This window comes from Herpailurus yagouaroundi, unplaced genomic scaffold (assembly GCF_014898765.1).
Source record: "Herpailurus yagouaroundi ecotype Mexico unplaced genomic scaffold, PumYag 77, whole genome shotgun sequence".
Lineage (NCBI taxonomy): Eukaryota > Metazoa > Chordata > Mammalia > Carnivora > Felidae > Herpailurus > Herpailurus yagouaroundi.
Genome location: NW_024412388.1, coordinates 14,120,741 through 14,141,012, shown reverse-complemented (window position 1 = coordinate 14,141,012; position 20,272 = coordinate 14,120,741). Strand labels below are relative to the sequence as shown.

Genomic DNA, 20,272 nt, shown 5'->3' with positions numbered 1-20,272 from the left:
AGTCGGACGCTTAACCGACTGCGCCACCCAGGCGCCCCTAAAAAAAATTTTTTTAATGTTTATTTATTTTTGAGGGAGAGAGACAGACAGAGTGTGAGCAGAGGAGGGGCAGAGAGAGAGAGAGGGAGACACAGAATCTGAAACAGGCTCCAGGCTCTGAGCCGTCAGCACAGAGCCCGACGCGGGGCTCGAACTCACAGACTGCGAGATCATGACCTGAGCCGAAGTCGGACGCTCAACCGACTGAGCCACCCAGGCGCCCCGGGCTGGGTTCTTAAGGGTGGTAGGGTTTGAGAGAAGGGGATGGGTTGCCAGGTTTGGCAAATGAAAATGTATGCCCCATGTTTTTGAGATTCGTGGTGTATCCGAAATTAAAAATTAACCGCCTGATCCTGTATTTTCTCCAGCAACCCTATATGGGGGGACTTGTCCGGTGGAAGAACGCATGTGCTAACTTGCACGTGGAGGGAGTGCTGAACAGGACAGGATGGTGTTGGGAGGCTGCAGGCAGGAGTGGGGGGTAGGACGGAATGGAAGTCAGACAGGTGTGGGTGGTGCCAGATCATGACTAACACACCCTCGAGTGGCTGCGCTGGTACAAATCTGTGGACACACCGTGTCATCCACACGTCTCAGTCCCTGTGGCGACAGGAAGATGATTCTTCCAGGGCACTTTGTCTTTGATCGGAGAAACAGGACTGGTGGAAGGGACTGGAATACAAAAATATGGTCCAACTTGAAAGTTTACCCAAAAGGCGAAAATTGTGCTTGCCTGGTTGAAGAATCAGCCGGCCATATCACGTCCCAGATTCTCTTCACGGAAGGGCACGTCCCTGCGCCTCCAGGAGTTCTCTGTGGTTTCTGGTGCACTGCCATAATTTTTCAGTGACAGTTTAGATGTATGTTCTTCTGGTTAGTACCTGGCCATGGACTTTAAAAGCCCCAGTCACAAGGGCAGCTGGATCTAGGAGCTCAGATAGTATCACCCGCTGTGCCTTGCTCATAAGCTCACGCAGATGCTCTCCTGAGGCCTGCCGCAGCCCAGGGCCCTCACCCCCACCCCCGCTTCCCTGGCAGAGGGAGTATAGGCCGTGTATCTGCCCCTGGAGAAAACTCCTAGGAAGGCCCCGTCCCTGAGTAGGCCAGGGGCTGAGGCTCTCTGGCTGCCCGTGGGCAGCGGTGGAGAGGGGACGTCAGCCCTGCCACGGGCTTCATGGGCTTGAGAAGCTTTGTGACCAGAACAGGAAAGGTAGGCTGGGCAGGCTACGAGAGTGGCTCTTGATGACGGCTGGTACCACGGATCCTTTGCACTGTTGCCTCAGCTTTGTGCTCTGAAGGACAGGACGTCCGAGGTGGGAGGAGTGGACTCCCTTCCGGTTCTTCACACTGACCTTGAAAGTTACCCTGATCTGTCTACTTTGACGGGCAGGGAGGGCTGGATCCCATTTGCTAGACCAGTGGCTGCCACGTTTTTTGATTTCACAGGCCAGAAGCACTTTTTTTTTTTTTAAGGTGGGGGTGGGGAGGTCCCAGGAGAAAGAAAAACAGAAAAAGAAGAGTAGGTCGCTGAGTTCCCGGCTTGTGAAACAAAACCCAAGTAAACGTCTCATTTCATAACAGGCCGCCGTCCGCCTCCCGGCTAGGCGCCCGGCGGGTCTGCCAGAGGGGCAGGGGCTGCAACCCGGTCTCTCAGTTCTCGGTCTTGCCCCCGTTGCTGTGTTCCTCCCCCCCAACTTAAAACTCTAGTTCTCTTTGTCCAGGGCTTTTCCACCATGCCATGATTCAGGTTTGAGATTGTCTGGCCGGAACCACAAGCAAAATTGGTCACTGGCATCCATCAGAGTTCAGTTCTGGACGACAGATTCTTTTGATGAAGACCAGCTTATTAACTTAGAAACAAAGCTGATTGGTGTTCCGGAGGCTTCGCGTTATAAAATTCCTCCCTCCCATGCAAATCTCGAGAACTCACTATGCCTCTGACAACTGCCGTAGGCACTGGGGATCCAGCAGTGAACGAGATTGAAGTCCCTGCCCTGGGGAAAAAAAATCGACATTCTAGGGAAGGGAGACAGACAACAAATAAATTTAAAAGTCACTTCAGTTAGCATAAGTGCTAGGAAGAAATCATGGAGGTACTTCTGATCCACGGATTCACCTTTTGGATGGCAGTGAAGTCAAGCCTGTTTTATACCAAATCCCATGATCTTGTGGGCTTCCCTGTGTTTGGGGGGTTGGGGGTCCCTGCAAAGCAGCAGCACTGGTGGGGAAGGGGCAACAGCTGGCTCCAGGCAGAACTGCAGGTAAGAAGAACTGGATTCTCAAGGGTCCGTTTTTATCCGGATCCCAAAGAGGCAGTGCGGTGGATCCAGGTGGGACCTGGACTGGCGCTGCCATCAAAGAGTCACAGAGCGCAGATGACCGCGGGTGCGGAGGCGGGAGGGCGGGCGCTTCGCTGTCCAGTACTAGTGTACGTGCACGCCCCCGTGCTGGGCACCGGCTGGAATGCTGAAGGCATTGCCTCCTGTGATCCCCCAAATCTCGATGAGCTGGTTCTCTTATCCCCACTTGCCAGGTAAGGACATTGAGACGTAAAAATGATTTGCCCGAGGCCACAGGGACGGTAAGCGGTGGAGTCGGGAAGTCGCACTTCAGAGCCTGGTGGCTTGTTCTCTGCCACAATCCGGGATGAACTGGCCAGCAGTGCCAGGGGCGCCAGCCAGTTAGAATGGGGTTCTAGGCAGAAGTCAGGGCCCCCGGGTGTGAGCTGGTCCAGCGCATTCAACGGTGATGCTTAGGGGAGGGGCTCATCATGCTGGGCCGGTGCAGGTGCTCAGGGCCGTACCTCTGGGCCTACAGCAGCAAAGCAAGACCACCTCCAGATCCCAGCGGCCTCGGGCGGAAGCTGTTAAAATCTGCCTTGCCGTGGCCGGGGCTTTCTTCCAGGCCCCGTGGCCACTGGTTGCTGAGCAGGGGGTGGGAGCAGAAGGGGGTTATTTGCCACCACAGTGTGCTTTTGGCATGCACTGTCCTTCCTCTTCTGTGTCAGGGTTACCATCCGAGGTGGGGGCGGGGGGGGGGGGCGGATTTCTGTGGCTGCTGCCTGCTTCTGGTGTGGCCCCTGGGCAGCTTGGTAACCCTGGGCCTCGGCTGTCTGTAATCTGGAAAATGGGGGTAATACGTGCCTACTTCACAGGTTGTGTGTGAGCTCTCAAGTTGACCGTCTGTACTCTTGACAGGCCATGATACATGACAGACACTTGGTAGGGGGTAGGATGTTACCGTCACCAAAACTAACTTTGATTCGCCAGCCCCGGTTTGGGGTGCCTGGCTGGCTCAGCCGGTGGACCATGAGAGTTTTGATCTCAGGGTTGTGAGTTTGAGCCCCACGTTCAGTGTAGAGATTATTTTTAGAATAAAATCTAAAGAAAAACAAAAAAGGAGGAAAATAGCCCTGTTGTGTGTGTGGGGGCGGGGGGAGCTGGACACAGGTGGTGTATAGGAGTTAGTGGTGCGGGCATCTCTTGGGGGCCGAGGTGACTGGCAGGGGTCCACGTAGAGGAAGCCTCTGCCTCACAGAGGCTGGAGTCTATGCGAGACAGGGTCACCGTCTTCCAGCTGTGCCAGCCAGGGCCTTACAAGCTGCCCGGAAGCACCGTGGGGCTCAGCAGGGGTTCCCGGAGAGGCCCCGGAGGCTGGGTGGTCCCCGGGGTGGCAGTCTCCCCACCACCACCTTTCTGGAGGCGATAAGGGTCTTCTGGAGGAACGCGGGAACGGCCGCGGCCGTCTGCCCCCTTGCTGAGCCGCTCTGCTGGGTATCTTTGCCACATGATTTAACTTTTCCATTTGGAAGGGCTGTTGGTGCAGTTGGCAGCCGCTTGCCTGGTAAACGATATGGTGGGGCCTCCATAAACCCAGGCCCATGAAAGGAATAAGTCAGCACATTGAAAATACAGCATGGAAGTGACTCAGGCCTGAAGGAATCCATTTCAGAAAGTGCTGCCATCGCTTCCTGGAATATTTTGGTGGAAATTGATGTTTGAGTTGGGAGGAGGAGGAGGAGGAGAAGGAGAAGGCCAGCGGCCTGGTTACCAGTGGGGCCACGTGTCAGAGTCGGCAGCATTTGTCATGGGGTTCAGGCCCTGGGGCCCTCTTTCTCGGTGACATGGCTCCTAGTGGGTCCACCTGAGGTAAGCCAGCTAGAGCTCGGCACTGGGGGGGGGGCGGTGTGTAGCTACCTTTGCAGCAGGTAGGGTCGACTCCGCCAGCCAGCCTGGCAATGCTTGGCCGGGGGCCTGGAAAGTATTGGAAACTCCACCCAGCGTGGGAGCCTGTGGGAGTTCTCCAGCACGGACGGGTTATTCTCCGAGTTCTTTGGATTCCTGTGTATTTCAAATGTTTACCTTCTTCTCAGGACTTGAGCTTGTACTTTGCCCACCAGAGACCAATAGCAAGCATATACCTACTTAAATGTACCAGACCACCCTGGCGACCAGGTAATTAACGCTGCACGCAGATTTGGAAGGAAGGCTGTGTTGGAAATCACGCTCCGCTGTAACTCAAGAACAGGTTTCTTTATGGAGGGACACAGTTGGTGTCAGACACATGTGGAAAAGAAAAGAACAGGCCCATAATTCTGGCAGAGTACCAAGGGCCAGATGTTAAATATGCTGACCACGACGTGGCTCTGGTTGCCATTAGCCAACCTGGTTTTGACATGTTGTTTTAACCCCCCGGTTCTGCCTTTTCCTTTCTTTCTGCCAGGTCCCCAGTCTGTGTGAAGATCTCCTGTCTTCTGTTGACCAGCCCCTGAAAATCGCCAGAGACAAGGTGGTGGGGAAGGATTACCTTTTGTGTGACTACAACAGAGATGGGGACTCGTACAGGTGAGCTCCCGCCCCGAGAATGCGGCAGGCATGGTGGGCCGGAGCCCGGGCCGGGCATTGCCACCGGCCCAGCAGCACGAGGACCACTGAACTTGGACAGTCTCGCAGCCCACCGGCCTTCTTTCTCCCTGACTTTCCTCCCTCTCTCCCACCCTTCATCCCTTCCCACCATCCATCCTGCCATCCGGTCAACCACTGGGTGCTTGTGGGGTGCCTCCAGAAAGCATTGGAGATTCAGCAGTGAGGGAGGGCCCCTGCCCTTCCAATCTAACGGGAGGTGGCTGTTGTTACAAAACAGTAATTGCGTTAAGCCGTGCCAAGGGCAAAGGTATAGGGTGTGCATGTAACGGGAATCTTGAGCGCGAGGAGGGACTGCTTCAGTGAGGGACGTTGGGAGGCAGCTCCGTCCACCAGATCCACAGCTCTCCTTCCTCTTCCCATCGCCGTGCTGAGGGCCCTACCCAACGAAGTTGACGTTGGCCCCTGCATTGGAGAATCGCCACTCCGGAACAGGAGGTGCACTTAGCAGCTGGTTACTGTGTGATGTGATTCATGCGACCAGGGCCAACCAAGCTCATTTGGAATTTGCAGGTAGCCTAGAAGAGGCTGGGGAAACTCCAGGAAAACTTCCTGACGGAGGTGATGTCTGAGCTGGGTTTTAAGGGTGTCTCGGCGTTCTTCCTGTTAAACATCAGGAATCCCTAAACTGTCCAGCATTTCTGTGATGGATTGCTGTGTGCATTGCCTTGGAGGATGGTGGAGGAATGCAGCCTGCTTTAGGTTTATTTGGAGGCCACACAACCTGGGCTGAGTCTTACAGCTTCGGCCTGATGTTCTCTTGGGGGAGGAGGCAGGGGCTGAGACACGGAAGCAGGGAAAAATTACCTGGAGTCACAACGTTGGCTCCAAACCAGCGCTGGCCCCTGTAGCCACAAGGCCTTTGACAGATGACTTACCATTTCTGGTCTTTAGCGTTCTCACCTCTAACCTGGAAATCGGGGGCTTTGTTCTTTTCGGCAGAACACGTGGTGACGTCTCTGTAGGCCTGTCCTCTGTGTGCCGGCACTATTTAAGTCCCTTTTCTATGGAGCTTCCGTTCCAGTGAGGAAGCCAAGTAGCAAACGCAGAAGTCAACCGAGACACTGAAAAGTGAATCAAGAAAATACAAAAGGAGAGGCAGGATGGAAAGTCAGGGACGGTACTTCTGTTAGTGGGAATGTGTGAAATGAGACTTGATGAGAAGGTTCGGTCATGCGCGGGTCTGGGAGAAGAGCGTTCTGGGTGTAAAGTTCCTGGCTGGAGCTGCGCTGGTCGGGCTCAAGCTTGACAGGAAGGCCGGGGTGGGAGTTGAGGTCAAGGGTGCGGCAGGGCAGGTCCTGCAGGGCCTTGAAGGACGTAGCACAGAGCTGCGAGGGGTTGAAAGAAGTGACACAGGCCAAGTGCTGAATGGCACAGAACCTGGTGTGAATTACGAAGATTTCATTGATACTGACTTGACGGAGAAACGAGACAAATGTTTTACAGTCGTGCCCCCTTGCCAGCTTCGACTGGAAGTTAGGCCAGGAATAGATTTTGGCCCCGTCCAGACCAGAGACCCGAGTGGAGGTGGTGAGCAGCTGTCCGACTTGAGAGGCCCGTCCCGGGAGTAGAGTCAGCAGCGTTGTTGCGGGGCCGGGGCGTGGAGGAAGCAGCAGTGAGGGGGGTGAGATGAGGAGGACTGTGGGAGGAGCTTGAGATGTCCTTTAGGTAGGACGTGGAGGTGGCCGGTAGGCTGCGGATGGCCTGGAGTTCCTGAGCGAGGGCTGGACGAGGTGGAGATGCCTGGAGGGGCTGTGGCAGCCGGGATGGATCGGGCTCCGCCCTGAAGGGCCAGTCCTCGCTGGAGAGGGTTCCGAGGCGGTGCCGAGTGGTCTGACCTGACTGGGCGGCACATCGCCAAGGGACAGGCGGCCCCTCCAGGCACAGGGTTCAGGAAGCTTCCGGGAAGAGGTGGCCCTCGAGCTGACTCTCGCTCACTCAGTGTCGTCATTGTACTTGTCTTTTCCACCTGAAAACTCCAGTCCGCCGTGTGCCGCAGCTGGTCCCCGGCAGCCTGTGGGACGGCTGGAATTGTTTCCGAATCCAGTGTCCGTGCCCGGGCCGGGCTTCCCCGGTGCCTGCAGCCCCTCCAGGTTGCCCCGCCGGCTCCCGCGTTCCTGGGGCACCTCCTGGGGACCTCAGCCAAAGAGGAGCCCAGGGTGTTCAGGGCACAGGACTTCTCTTTCCTTTTTCCCTTCTCGGGGTACAACTTCAAGGTCTTCTGATTTCTCTCCACACATTTCCATCCCAACTGTGTTTGATCGTTCGCTTAAATAAGATCCTTATGGCGTGACCATTGCCAGCAGCACTGTTTGAAACCTGTTAGCTCAAACAAAAAGCATTCTCTGAGGGAAATGAAAGGCCTGACTTTTGAAATCTAACCGTTCCTGTCCATCTGTCTTTTTTCAAATGGCCTCCATTTAAGCTCTTAAATGTGTTCTGAGTGCCCCTTCCACTAAGAATATTCTGGGTAATGTTATGATTTTTTCCCCCAGCTACAATTACCCCGGCTCCAGGACTAACGGCTTCAAATGCTGTCGTCTGTGAGCCAGGAGAAATGTGAGTTACAGGCTTCTTGAAAATTCCAGGCCCCCGCTCTGCAAGAGAGATGGGCTCTTGTGTCTAATCAGGTCACCTCCAAATGAAAGCCAGTTGGAGAAGGTCTTCCAGGCCCTCAGGAAGGCGATGGCGGTGTAGCGAAGGTCAGGCCCGGGAGTATTCTGGGAAGTCTCGAAAGGAGCACGCGGGGGGCAGGGAGGGGGGGCCTCAGATTCTCTTCCACTGCATCTTTGTCTCGGGATCTGCTGCGAGGCCTCTGTTGTTCCTCAGAACGAGCGGAGGGTGGCTCCTTCTCTTCTGGTTGGAGGGCCACCAGCAGAATCCCCTTGGGTCCTTCTTTCCCACCCCGTGCTGTAAGGCTTCGGCCCATCACCAGTGCTCACCACCTGGGAGCTCTGTGCTGGGCGCAGGGACATAGGGAGGGCAACGTGGGCTCCTTCCCCAGGCGCCCTCGTGGCCTGGAGGAGGGAAGGCTAGGACTGTGGCAGCTGCAGAGATAGACATCTGTATGTGAGAGTGGAGGGTGTGTGTGTTGGGGGGGGGGGATTTATTCATTCTCTTAAAAGCTTAAGCGAGCACGTGCTTGCGTGCCAGCATGTTCTAGGTGCTTAGCGGACAAAGAAGACAGGAAAGACTTGCCTTCTTGGAACCTTGGTTCTGGAGTTGGTTGCCTGAATGAATTCAAATTAAGTAAAATTAAAACAGAGCCCCTCGGTTGCACTAGCCACATCTCAGACACTCAGCAGCCAACCCAAAGATAGTAGCCGCCATTTTGGTCGGTGACAATAGAGAACATTTCTGTCGTGGAGGAGAGTTCTCTGAGCACAGTTTGGGGGAATGAAGAACACATGCTATAACAGTTAAGAACAGACACCTCAGCCACGCTCTAGAAGGGAGAGGCCTTTAGGCAAAGAAGAGAGGGTGCTTAGTGTCCGCTTCACAGCTGCTCCCTAAGCTAGATGGGTCCTGGCTTATTGGATAACTCTTCCCTGTGCTGTGTGCCCAGTTCAGGGTGATCACAGAGCTGGCTGCTGGTCAGGGGGCAGAAGGGAGCATCTTACCCCGTTCTTGTGAAGTCTGTTCCAACAGAGAGGAAAATGGTGCAGAGGAATGGTCAGCTTGGAAAGAAGGGTTTTCAGACTCCTTGCTTTCGAAGTGGCCGGGGCTACTACTGCCTAGAGCCCCCTTTGGGAGCCAGGCCGATGACTCTTCCCACGCTTGCCCTCTGTGGCCCAGCAGCCGAGAGAGCTGGGGCCTGTGTGCAAAGGCAGCTGGAGGAGTGGCCACCCAGCTCCCTCTGGTTCCAGACTTGTGATTTGTTAGTGATGGTGCCCAGGAGTGGGGGGGGGGGCAGTGCAGTCCCCTGGAAGAATGAGGCTTGTACACGGAATTCATTAACACTGGGGTTCTGAAGACAGCGATCCCTTTTTTCCGTAAATCAATGCCAAATTGAAAGGTTCTTTGGAACTCTCTGCGATGCAAAGGTTGGTTGTCAGCTGGGGGCGACGTGGAAAGGCGGTATGCGTTTCTTATGGTGGAGACGTCAAGGGGTTTCCGTCCAGGAGTGGGAAGGACTTTGTCCACAGCCCGTGGCACCCGCACCGCCCCTCCGTTCCTCTCCCCTTTTCATTCTCATTCTTTCTCTGAACTCCACCTGCAGGAATTCATGATTAGGCACTTCCCCTGGAACCCCCTTTCCAGTACTCTCTGTCATTAAATGCTTTCCTGATGGGGCAAAATACTTTTTTTTTTTAACGCGGGAAGTCTTTGGGCTAGAAAAAGGCTGCCTCTCGTTACTTGGCTGTCTTTATATGTGTCCGTGGTCTTGGATGTTGGGAAGGCTGTCCTGTTCCCATGGAGAACAGGACCCCTCAGGTTTTCTCACATGTAATCAGCAGTTCCTCTGGGGCTGAGTCTCTTGCTGCCTCCCTAACGGACAGCTCCCTTCTCTTATCTTTAGTTGTGTAGGCAGGTCTTTGGATTAAAAGTTTATACAGAACTGCCAGCAGGTCAGAGAGGTGAGAGGGGCGTCTGTTGATCGATACAATGGTGAAAACAGGGAAATTAGAAAAGGGGGAAGAAGGTGTCACACCGTTGGCACTTAGTACATGCCAGGCTTTGGTCTGGGCACTCGGTGTGTTTTCTCCTTCGCTCCTCACAACAGCCTTCTCGTAGCAAATGGTAGCCTCATTTTATACACTCGGAAAGGGAGGCTCAGAGAAGTCAAGACGCTTCCCAGAAGTACACAGCTGATGAGAGATGGCACTCGAGGTCCGTGCCCAGGCCTGTGTGCCTCCAAGCCCTTGCTCTGCAAACTCCGAGCAGGGCCTGGAAACTGCTATGGATAGTGACTTTGCCTCTGAAATGTCAGGCACCGGGGGCTTGGGCTCACGGCTCACGGGCCGTGTCTTCCTGGAACGATTCATGTTATTTCTTTCTCCTTCCTCCCCTCCAGGTCACCATGGAGTAACAAGTATGACCCTCCTTTGGAAGACGGGGCCATGCCTTCGGCTCGGCTGAGAAAGCTGGAGGTGGAAGCCAACAATGCCTTTGACCAGTATCGAGACCTGTGAGTTCCTTCCTCCCTTTGCACTCCAGCTCTTGCGGCTTCGACAAGTAAATCACAAAAGGGAAGTGTGACCAGGCCAAACAGCCTTCCTTGAATCTTGTCACCTGGCTCGCCTAACCGAGTAAAACAGCACTCACGGCAGGATGCTGGGTGTTCGTTTGGCGACCTGGTCGGTTACGAGTTGACTTGGTCGGGGGTGGAGCGCTGCCATGCGCAAGCCCCCCCCCCCCCCCCCCCCGTGCGGGTCCCGTGTTGTGCTTCATAATAACAGCAGGTGCCACTGGGGGCGGCCACTTAATCGATCGACCTTGCAAGGAAAGGCCCCAGAGAAGGTTAGCCTCTGAAGCATTTTTTCCCTAATCAGTAGAATCTCACTGTAAAAGTTCTGTACTGAAAATAGAGCACAGCCGTAAAATACGCATTGCCCCAAATTGGGTCATTTCAGAGAGGGATCCGCAGAGGTTTCTGTGAAGGGCCCAAGAGCAAGTTAAATTTTAGGGTTCACAGGTCACTTAAGTGTCTGTCCTTTAGTCTCAGTGTTTTCTTTTTGTATGTATCGTCCTCTAAAAACCTAAAAACCACCTCTTGAGCCTTGAAGCGGGTGGGATTTGCCCCTCGGGCTGTGAAGCAGAGCATCCGAGCCACCAGAACCGTTGTCCAGCAGCTGGTGGCGGTACGCGCGCTGTGGCGATTGCAGGACTCCGGTTTTCAGACAGTTGGAATGGGCTTCCAGCTCACAGCAGATTTGCTCCGACACATTTAACAAAGAATTTCTTTCAGAAGCTGGCTCAGGAGGAAAAGTGACACTTCTCAGGCATACACGCACAGAAAATCCCCATGACGCTTAAGCAGACGCATGAAATACAAAAGCCCGGCTCTAAGGAAGCCGGGAACAGGCGGCCTGAAACAGTTGGGTCGCCCCTGAATGCTCTGCCATGTGATTCACCGTATCTTCGATATCTGTCACGTGCCAGTAGTTTACGTACGTTACCTTTCGTCCCTATAAGAACTTCTGGGGAAGAGGGTTGTCCCTTCCTCACAGACGAGACCGTGGGCTCCGCAGGATGTCGAGGCAAAGAGCTGGCGCGTGAGTCCGTGTTTGTTCCCACAAACACGAGTTACTGATTTTCACAGTTAAAACCAGTCCTGGTGTTGAAAGTGTTCTCAGGTCCAGAACCACGCGGCCGGGGACCTGCTGCTTGTGCAGTGAGGCTGGGAGGGGGATGCACCACTGTCTCCTCGTGTATCTGTAGTTGGTTTTTACTGCCACCTTTCTGCTAGGAGGCCGGCACAGCTCTCCTACGAGAACTCCCAAGTGGAGTCCGTCTCGTGCTGTGGGGATGGTACTGATAATGAGAGGGCAGTGATGCGCGGTGGCCAGCCAGTGACGGTGTGAGCGCTGTGCTCACGGCCTCGCCGGACTCCCCGCCCCCACCCCACCCCCCATCTACTCTCCAGAACAGCCCGCGTGAAAGGATCGTCCCCATTCTGCGAGCGAGTGACCGGTCCAGAGAGCCGAAGTACACTGCCCAAGTTCACACAGCCAGTGAGCAGTGGGCCTGGGATGTAAAGTCATCCTTGTCCAGAGTCCAGAGTCTGTTCACTTACTCACCCGGCACTGAAGGTGCCCGCCAAGCACTGGGGGTGCGGCCTCGAACGTGCTAGACCATGTTCCTGCCCTCTCGAAGTGTCCACTGTGGGAAGATGGTGGTGGGGCAGAGAGTGACTGGCTGCTTTAAGCGGAGCTGTTGGGAAAGCTTCTGCAGGACGTGACCTTGGAGCTGAGGTCTGATGCCCGGAGGGGCCCAGCCACGCCCGAGCCAGGAAAGAGCAGTCTGTCAGGCCGCTTGTGCGGGCGCCTCTTGGATTCTCCACGGGTCAGAATGAGAGTGGTTCTGATTTCTTTTGGACTTAAGGGTTTGAGTTGTGATTTCCCGAATGAAGTGATTCAGACTCGTGGCCTTGGTCCTGCCCTTTTGGGGCAGACCTAGGGAAGGGCCCAGTTTTGTCTCTGACTTTCTTCTCCCTCCCGTCTTGCTGGTTCACATATGTGATGACACGTGGTCATTGTTAGGCGTGTGCCTTCTGTGGGGTCTTGATTGGCCAGAGCGGTCACCCCACTCCGGTATAGCGAGGCCTGGGACTCTCTCCCTGGGGGTATCTCCTCACGGCATCTCCTGAAGAGACTTCCCTTCCTGAGCAAATGTCCACCTGAAGGTGTCTGTGAGCCTGTGCCCGCCTCTGCAGGGGTGCTGACCCGCCGTGGGCTTGAGACGGACTGACAGGACGGCTTCCTGCACCCGAGTGGACAAGCCCAGACCCTGAGGTGCCGTGGCAGGCATGGAATCCAGCCCAGAGGACGCACCTCTGTCCCCAGCAGCATCTGTGTGCTGCTGCCAGCAGGGAGGAGAGAGTTCCGGGCCTCTGGGTGTGGGGGGTGCGGGGAGGCCCGCTTCTTCCCGTGTGCCAGCAACCGCAGGCCACCACACAGGTGGTGATTAGAGCTGTCACTGGGGACCGAGAGTCGTGTTTCAAACCACCCACTGTTATCAGAGTACTGAGGACACTCTCTCCTGAGACCATGTGTGAGGAACATTTTCCCAGCTGGACCACACATGACGAGAGTTAAAATGAGACACATTTCTGGGCTGAAAATTATGAAAACAAATCTTTTTTTCCCCCCTCTTCTCTCTTTCCTTTTCTTAATTACTTTTTTTTTTTTTTTTTTTTTTAACATCATGGTACATCGTTCACCTCCAGAAGTTCCATTCTCAGAGTGCCCCGAGTTGGTGGTAGCCACATTGGTGACCACGGTACGGCCCAGAAGGCTGAGCTCTTCTCTGCCCTGTGTTTTTGGAGTAGAGAGAAGTCAGCTGGGGGCTAGGAGGCCTTTCCTCTGCCTTGAGCACAAGCCGGTGGTTACCTGGGTGTTCCGGGGACCGGATCGGTCCATGGGGTGAAGGGGCAGTAGGTCACGCCTTCCCTTTACCCTTCAGCTCTGTCCCTTCCCATTAGAAAGGCTCATTTGTTGTCGCCCCCAGCGAGTGAGGCCACACAGCCCTCCTTCGGCCTGTCTCCCTGTCGTGTTGGCAAAGGTCGCCGCGAGGGGAGGCGTTCCCCTAGCACTGCCTTGTGTCTGCTGCGTGAGGGGCCGGGAAGAAGAGTGCTGCCACCACGAGCGCAGAAGAGGCGCAAGGGCGTGCTGCCGTCTCGGGGGCACCCCATTCCATGCTGGAGCTTGGCCTGGAGAGTAGACTCCTCCCCTGTGCTCACCTGGTCTTGGATTCCCGATGACCCCAGGTGTTTCTGCTTTCTTGGGTCCTGATGGGTCACAGAGTTAGGACTGGCCTTGCCTTGTGCCCGACTTCTTGACCGCTGACCCTCTCAAGTGGCTGAAGCTGCCAGGCTCCGGCCTGTGGGCTCAGAATCCTTCTGCAGCGAACACTTCCGGGAGCGTGTCGTGTAGACTGCTGGTGGGAAGGGCCCTCGCCGTGCTGGGAAGGCCACTGAACGCAGCCCACAGAGATCTGGAGTGTTCCTTCCTGCCACCCTCCCTGCTGCCGCCCCCGTCGGCTTATGCCTGAAGACCTTGCAGGGATATTTTGTCTTCTGGCAAAGTGGCAGACACCCCTTTCTCCCCTGCTTATCGTGGACCTGTTAACCTCGTTCCTTCTCCTGCTGTTCTCCTCGGGAGAGTGAGTGCTTGAGACCAGACTTGCCAGAGAGGGAGTGCTCACTGTCTCCCCAGAGGCTGCTCTCTGCCCTCAGAGATTACGGCTTCTTCATTAGCATCCTGAGGGAGGGAAAAGGGAAAGCCTTGGATTCTATCCTCAGGTCCGGGGGTGGGGGGGGGGGGGGGGGGGAAGGTGCTTTCATCCGGGCTATGTCAAGGCTTTGAGTTTGCAGAGAATTAGAATGAATTATGAGCCCCTGGAACTGATCAGAGTGGTCACAGGGAGGGAGCCGGGGCCAGGGATGGATGGACCCACAGACCCTCCACTTGTAAGGGGCGTGGTGCCCCCTCTCCTGCCTGCATGCACCTTTCCCCCATCATGGAATAAATGTGCCCTCAGTTGGGGTGTGGGCAGGAGGAGCCTTCAAGTAGGAGCCCCTCACAAGCCGATCGGGTCCCTGCTTCCCTGCCTCTGACTCGGGTCCCTCCCATGTTTATTGATGCCCTTGTTTGCCATCATCAGTGGTATGGTGGCAGCTTTCCCCCGGAGGAAGAACTGTCCCAACGACTGTTGATTGTACCACCCAAGCAGCCCTCATTTTAGGTCCAAATAGTCAATTTGCTGCACATGTTTAGGGGACAAGCCTGTTTTGCTGGCGGGCTGGGTGGGGTCGCTGTCTACTCTCAGGCCATCCTGATGGCTCACTGCCCTCATCCAAGCCCTCCCACCCTGGTCACCAACATCCAGGCTACTCCATTCTCCTCTGCCAAACCCCAAGACGGTTTCCTACCTGTGATCGTGGGCCTGGCTCAGTCCGAGGAGTGTCCCCGCAGCCTGCGTAGCACCTGGGGACATGGGAAAAGGTAGCAGAAAGGGCAGGCTCTTGGTCGGCTGGCTTATGGGATTGCTTCACGTTCTTTCTTGGCAAAGTTGACTGCTTTTTTAGGCCCAAGCCTAGGGTAGCTCATCGGTCACAAAACCCCATCGCTTGGTCTACACGATGCATCTTCCTCGGGGAAGAGTCGGGAGTGGGGATTTCAATGTGGGGCGGCCACCGCTGCTGCCAGGGACCTCGCACTGTGAACCCCAGGATCGGTGCTTTGATTTCTCGGGTTCCCAGGGAAACCTTCCCACCTCTGGCTTTCACACCGGGTCTCACTTTTGCCTCTGTCGGCCTGGATTCTGCTGAGACCAGATGTTCTGACCAAGTGGGCTGGCACTGCTTTCTTCCAGAGATGATTACTCCCGTCTGTGCCAGACATCTTGCCCCATGCTCTGCGGTCCTTGGCTCTTGGCTTGCAGCAGATAATACCTTCAAACATGCGGTTGCAATTTATTGGCCTTATAAGTTAATTTTAGTGGGTGTGCAATTGATTGAAATCAAAGCTTAATGAAGGCCAGAGTCTGGGGGGTGGAGGAGCTGGGTGGGAAGGCGTTTCGTGTTCTTCCCTTGCTTCGGGTCTGAGATAATCTTCAAAAGATTTAATTAGCTTTTCTAATCAGCTCTCCTTGTCTGGAAGAAGTTTATAGAATGAAACAAGGCTGGCGTCCCTGTGGCAGTCCAGAAACCCACAAGCCTCTCTGGGAGCGGCCAGGGTGCTGGGTGGACGGGCTGCCCCCAGCTCCCTGCCTTTTCTCCCCTCTCTGGGGCCATGCACGAATTGTGGTTATTTCTGCCTCTTCCTTCTTCCATCCTGTCCCTCTGTCATTTGACATTTGGGCAACACTGGCCCTGGAGGGGCACGGCATCCACATTTGTGTGTGAAAAAAGTTTATCGCCTTGGTTTCCCGAATCCTTGGGACTTCATGTTCCCGGCTGCCTCCCCAGACCTTGCACCCGGGGCCCCTGGGGTCTCCCCCCTTCACTGGACCTGAGTGGCCGGCTATGGAATCAGGAGGAGCCGGGCCTTGAGAGGGCCTGGACTTCCTTCTCTGTTCTGCCCTTACTCACTCATTGACTCTGGGCAAGCATGTGAACGTTCTGAGCCTCTGTTTCCTTGTCTGTTGAAGAGGTGCCCCCTGCCCTCTGAGGGGTGAGGGGGGCATTCAGTGAGGTGCTGTTCGTAAAGCTCCTCTTGCACCGACCTGAGCGCGACAAGATTATTCTGGTTTGGCGGTAGTTATCCTGTGGATGTTTCATGTCCTGGGCCTTTTATGGTTGTGGGTATGAGGTGGCTTTGGGTGCAGACGTGAGAGAGCAGGCCGTGTCACATCACCAGCCACACTGGAAGGCTGTGGGTTCTGGTTGGGGCTCAGCTACTGGCCCACAGTGAGACCTCAAGTAAGTTCTGCCTCGAAAACGGAGTGAAGTGGTTCCCATCTGTGGCGATGGGAGAGAGTACTTACGATCGTTCCACAGATATTAAGAACCTTCTGTGCCCTGAGCACAGGGCACACCAGGGAGTGGGTCAGGTGCAGCCCCTGCCCTCATGGGGCTCACTTTTTTTATTATCATTTAAAAAAAATTTTTTTTAATGTTTGTTTATTTTTGAGAGCGAGCGCGCGCACGTGCGTGCATGAGCGGGGGAGGGGCAGAGAGAGAGGGAGACCCAGAATCTGAAACAGGTTCCAGGCTCTGAGCTGTCAGCACAGAGCCCGACGCGAGGCTCAAACTCACAGACTGTGAGATCATGACCTGAGCCGAAGTCGGACGCTCAACCGACTGAGCCACCCAGGGCTTTATTATTATCATTTTAGAGAGAGAGAGCACAAGTGGTGGAGAGGGACCAAGGGGGGGATGGGTGGAGAGAGAAAATCCCAGGCAGACTCTGTGTTCAGCCTGGAGCCCGACGTGGGGCTTGATCCCACAACCCTGGGATCATGACCTGAGCCGAAATCAAGAGCCAGCCGCTTAACCGGCTGAGCCACTCAGGCACCCCCAACACGGGGCTCACGTTTTAACAGAAGTTGAAGAGGTGCAGGTGCACACCCGAGGAAGGGAACAAAGTGCTTGCACGATTTGCTGAGTGATGTGAAGGACCGAACCCAGGTGTGGAGGCTGACTTTAGATAGGGGGGTACGAGCGTGCATTGATGATAGTGGGTTTGCCCTTGCGCAGGAGAGAGTTAGAGTAGCCGGTGTGGCACTTCTGTCCTTGCAAGGCTCGCCCTTGGCTGGCGTCCAGGAGCTTGGTTTTCAGGGAGGGTCCCCACCATTCCCTGATAAGAATGGCACGTGTTGCTTAAACTCTCTCCACAAACCCTGTGGTTTATGCTGAACTCCTGCTTCCCTCTGGGAGCCTGGAATTTTGTGTGTGCTGGGTAGGGAGCACTCTACCCATAAAAATCCTGGTCCCCGGGTCTGATGAGCGTCCCTGTAGACAGCACCTCACACAACTCATTGCTGGAGGAATGGAGCGCGTCCTGTCTGACCCCAAAGAGGAGTCACGAGCTCTTGCCAGCTTGTGTCTGGTTTCCTCAGGTCCTCCCCCTCGTGCCTTCCCTTCGGCTGCTTCTGCCCTGTCTCCTTCCACTGGAATAGCTCCTGGAGGGGAGGAAGACTCTGTGCTGAGTCCCGTGAGCCTCTTAGTGAATCACTGAACCTCGGGTGGTCGTGGAGAGCCCGGGCTCAGCCGTGGAGCCTGGCAGGGGCAGGGCTGGGGGCAGCGGGGCGGGGGGGGGGGGGGGGGGGCGCGGGCTCAGCCGTGGAGCCTGGCAGGGGCAGGGTGGGTGAGCCAGTGCTCTGAGCAGTGGGAGTCACTCGGGCTGTGGTTCCTGGGCTGTGGGGTCACTTGAGTGGAGGCTGGAGCAGGGTATGAGCAGTAGTGAGAGGTACCCAGGCCCTTGTCAGGCATGGGCTTTGTGTCATTCTCAGTGCACCAGGAAGGGTCTGGAGGGTCCCAGGGGAACACAGGCCAGCTCTGAAGTGCATCCTTATAAGCGATTTGGAGGCTGGATTGGAGAGGCCTGATGGAAAGATCCCACCCCAGACTTCCCTTAGTCTGGCTACTGGGTCCCAACTACTTGTCCCTCAGTCTGGCCGGGTAAAATCTGTAGCTTTAAGGTCACCCAGTGCCTTCCCACTACCAGAAACAGCTGGCCATTACCTTCAGTCTCTGGAGTGTGAAGTGGTGGGGAGATAATTCAGAAAGTCCTGGATCTTGATGAGACCTGGGCCATTTGGTCAGATAGGTCTGAACGGCTCACGATGCGTAAAGCTTTCTGTCCCTGCACGAAGCTGCAGGCCGCGCTCCAGGGACTGCGGGCGAGGACAGGCTTTGTGTCTGGCTTTCCACTTGTCAGCAGTGTAATCAGTACTTGGGTTTTCACACGTATTATTTTGTATCTTCAGCCACGCGTACGGAGGGCCTCTGGGAACCCACCCTGCCTGCTGTGGGACCCGGCCTGCCGCAGCCTTGGGCTTGTGTGAAAGCTCTGGGAGCAGTTAGTGGGGAAACCCGGGCCCCCCTCAGTCGTGCCGTTTTAATTGGCTAGGGAGACGGGCCGAGAGAGAGGCCTGTCTGCCTTCTGGGGGAGCGGAGCTGGTCCGCGTCCTGCCCCCACAGTGTGAGGTTCAGCTGTCCCGTGACCGCCACTCTGACACAGACACTGTCCGCTGCGGCTTCCGGAGCCCCTGAAGAGAGAGTCTAGACCAGCCTGCAAGCCGCCCCCAGCCTGGAGGCGGGTGGTGGGAGTGACCACGGCAGGGCCCCATCATCTGTCACCCACCATCCTAAGGCCGCGGCTCAGGGTTTGGCTGCCCTGGCACGCCATCTGATTTTCATCTGCTAAAAGAAGGTCAAAAAGGGGCACCTGGGTGGCTCAGTCAGTTAAGTGTCTGACTCGTGATTTCTGCTCAGGTCATGATCTCACGGTTCCTGAGATCAAGCCCCACATCAGGCTCTGCACTGACAGTGTAGAGCCTCCTTGGGATTCTCTCTCTCTCTCTCTCTCTCTCTTTCTCTCTCCCTCCCCCCACTCCTCACCCATATGTGCACTCTCTTTCTGTCTCTGTAAAAATAAATTTTACCAAGAAAATGGAGGAAGGTCAGATGGAAAGCAGGCGCGTGCAAAAAAGAAGTTTGTTTATAAACAGAGTCCCCCGAATCAGCATCGGCGACTCCGATTCCTCCAGAAATCTTGGCTTCTGGCAAGCACATGTCACACGGTCACGCTTGGATCACGCAGTTGCGCGTCTTGGGGTGAAGACCCCCATCGGGAAGGAAGGACCAGCTCCCCTCAGTGATCAAGCTGTGCTCCTGGCTGAGCTGCCTCCCGGACTCCTGGTAGACCCATCTTTTCTGGGAAGCTGCTTTGGGCACGAATCAAGAGTGGGTGGTCTTAACAAAGGCTCAGCCAGCAGACCCTAGCTGCCTTATTAAGGTGGAGGATCCTTCTCTTCTTTCCAGAATTCCCAGTGTGGTGGGCCCCAGCCGCCAGGCCATGCACCGTCGTCTCCTGCTTTCTTTTCCCAGACCAGCGTGGTATACGGTGGTGGTGTTGTGCTTGTGTGTGTTCATCTGAGCCAAATTCAACCTCACGGGTTGAGCCAGGGCCCCTGAGCCCCGCTGCCCGCCTGCACTGCCACGGTGCCCCTTCTACACGGGGCCAGCCAGACCCAAGGTCGGGTCCCAGCGGCCCTCTTCTCAGCCCTGTGGCTTGGGCATGTTTCTTTCACTCTCTGGGTTTCGGTTTTCTTAACTGTAAAATAACATAACGCAAAGCCCTTGACACAGAATGGGTTCCCCACAATGGCAGCCCTTGATGACTGTGATGGCTCTGTGACTCCAGACGGCCAGGATTGTTGCAGGGTTCCGGCGAGCCCGGAGACAGTCACTGTGGCGCCGAGTGTGGACGGCTGGGTCAGATCCCAGAGCCAGATCTGCCGCCCCTGCGGGCGGCACCCTTGTTTCTAGAGAGACCTTCGTCGTGTCTCTGTAAGTTAAAAAAAAAAAAAAGAAGAAAAAATTAAAAACCTTGTAAAGAGGCTGTAAAGGGCTGCGGCCGTGGTCCAGATGTGCGCTTCAAAATGCAACTGGCGTTAAAGTCACACGTGCCTAAGCCGATCGGTATGTTTGCTCAGGGGATTGTCGCACCTGTGTGCCCTGGAAGGCATTTCCACAGAATACCTGTGCCGTGTCCACGGGCAGACTCGGACACGTTCGGCAGACCGCGGTGGGAACAGCTGGTCTCCACACACCCGCGGGGGCAGCGGGGTCTCAGCCGCGGGTCTGCCAGCTCCAGCCCCCAGGGAAGTGGGTATGGGACTGTGCTCACAGAGCAAACAGGACGTTGCTTTGAGTGCAGTTCAGAGCAGGCCAAGGTTAGGAGGAGGGAGATCTTCCCTTCTCAGCCCAGAGGGAAGGAGCCTCAGGGAGACGAAAAGCCCCCCCACCCCCCTCCACCGGGGGTTTCGTGGATGCATCCGAATGGAGGCTGGTACACCAGGGGCTGGGGCCGGGCGGGAGAGCCCGCATTTCCCAGACCCTCGTGGTTGTGGCTGTCAGCCTGTTCTGTGGCTTCTCTGTGGGCTTTCCAGATGCCGTAGCCGTCGGGCAGCACCCACGTCCT

General features: G+C 55.7%; 1 protein-coding gene across 4 annotated transcripts in view; it reads left to right on the top strand.

Annotated features, from left to right (window-relative positions):
- The window catches only part of CAPZB (capping actin protein of muscle Z-line subunit beta), a 134,871-nt gene that overhangs the window by 89,394 nt on the left and 25,205 nt on the right, over positions 1 to 20,272 (top strand). For all 4 annotated transcript variants that reach the window (XM_040463084.1, XM_040463071.1, XM_040463069.1 and 1 more), the window contains exons 3-4: positions 4,762 to 4,883; positions 9,976 to 10,089. In XM_040463084.1, coding sequence (XP_040319018.1) covers positions 4,762 to 4,883; positions 9,976 to 10,089 — 236 coding nt within the window. The remainder of the gene's footprint in view (positions 1 to 4,761; positions 4,884 to 9,975; positions 10,090 to 20,272) is intronic.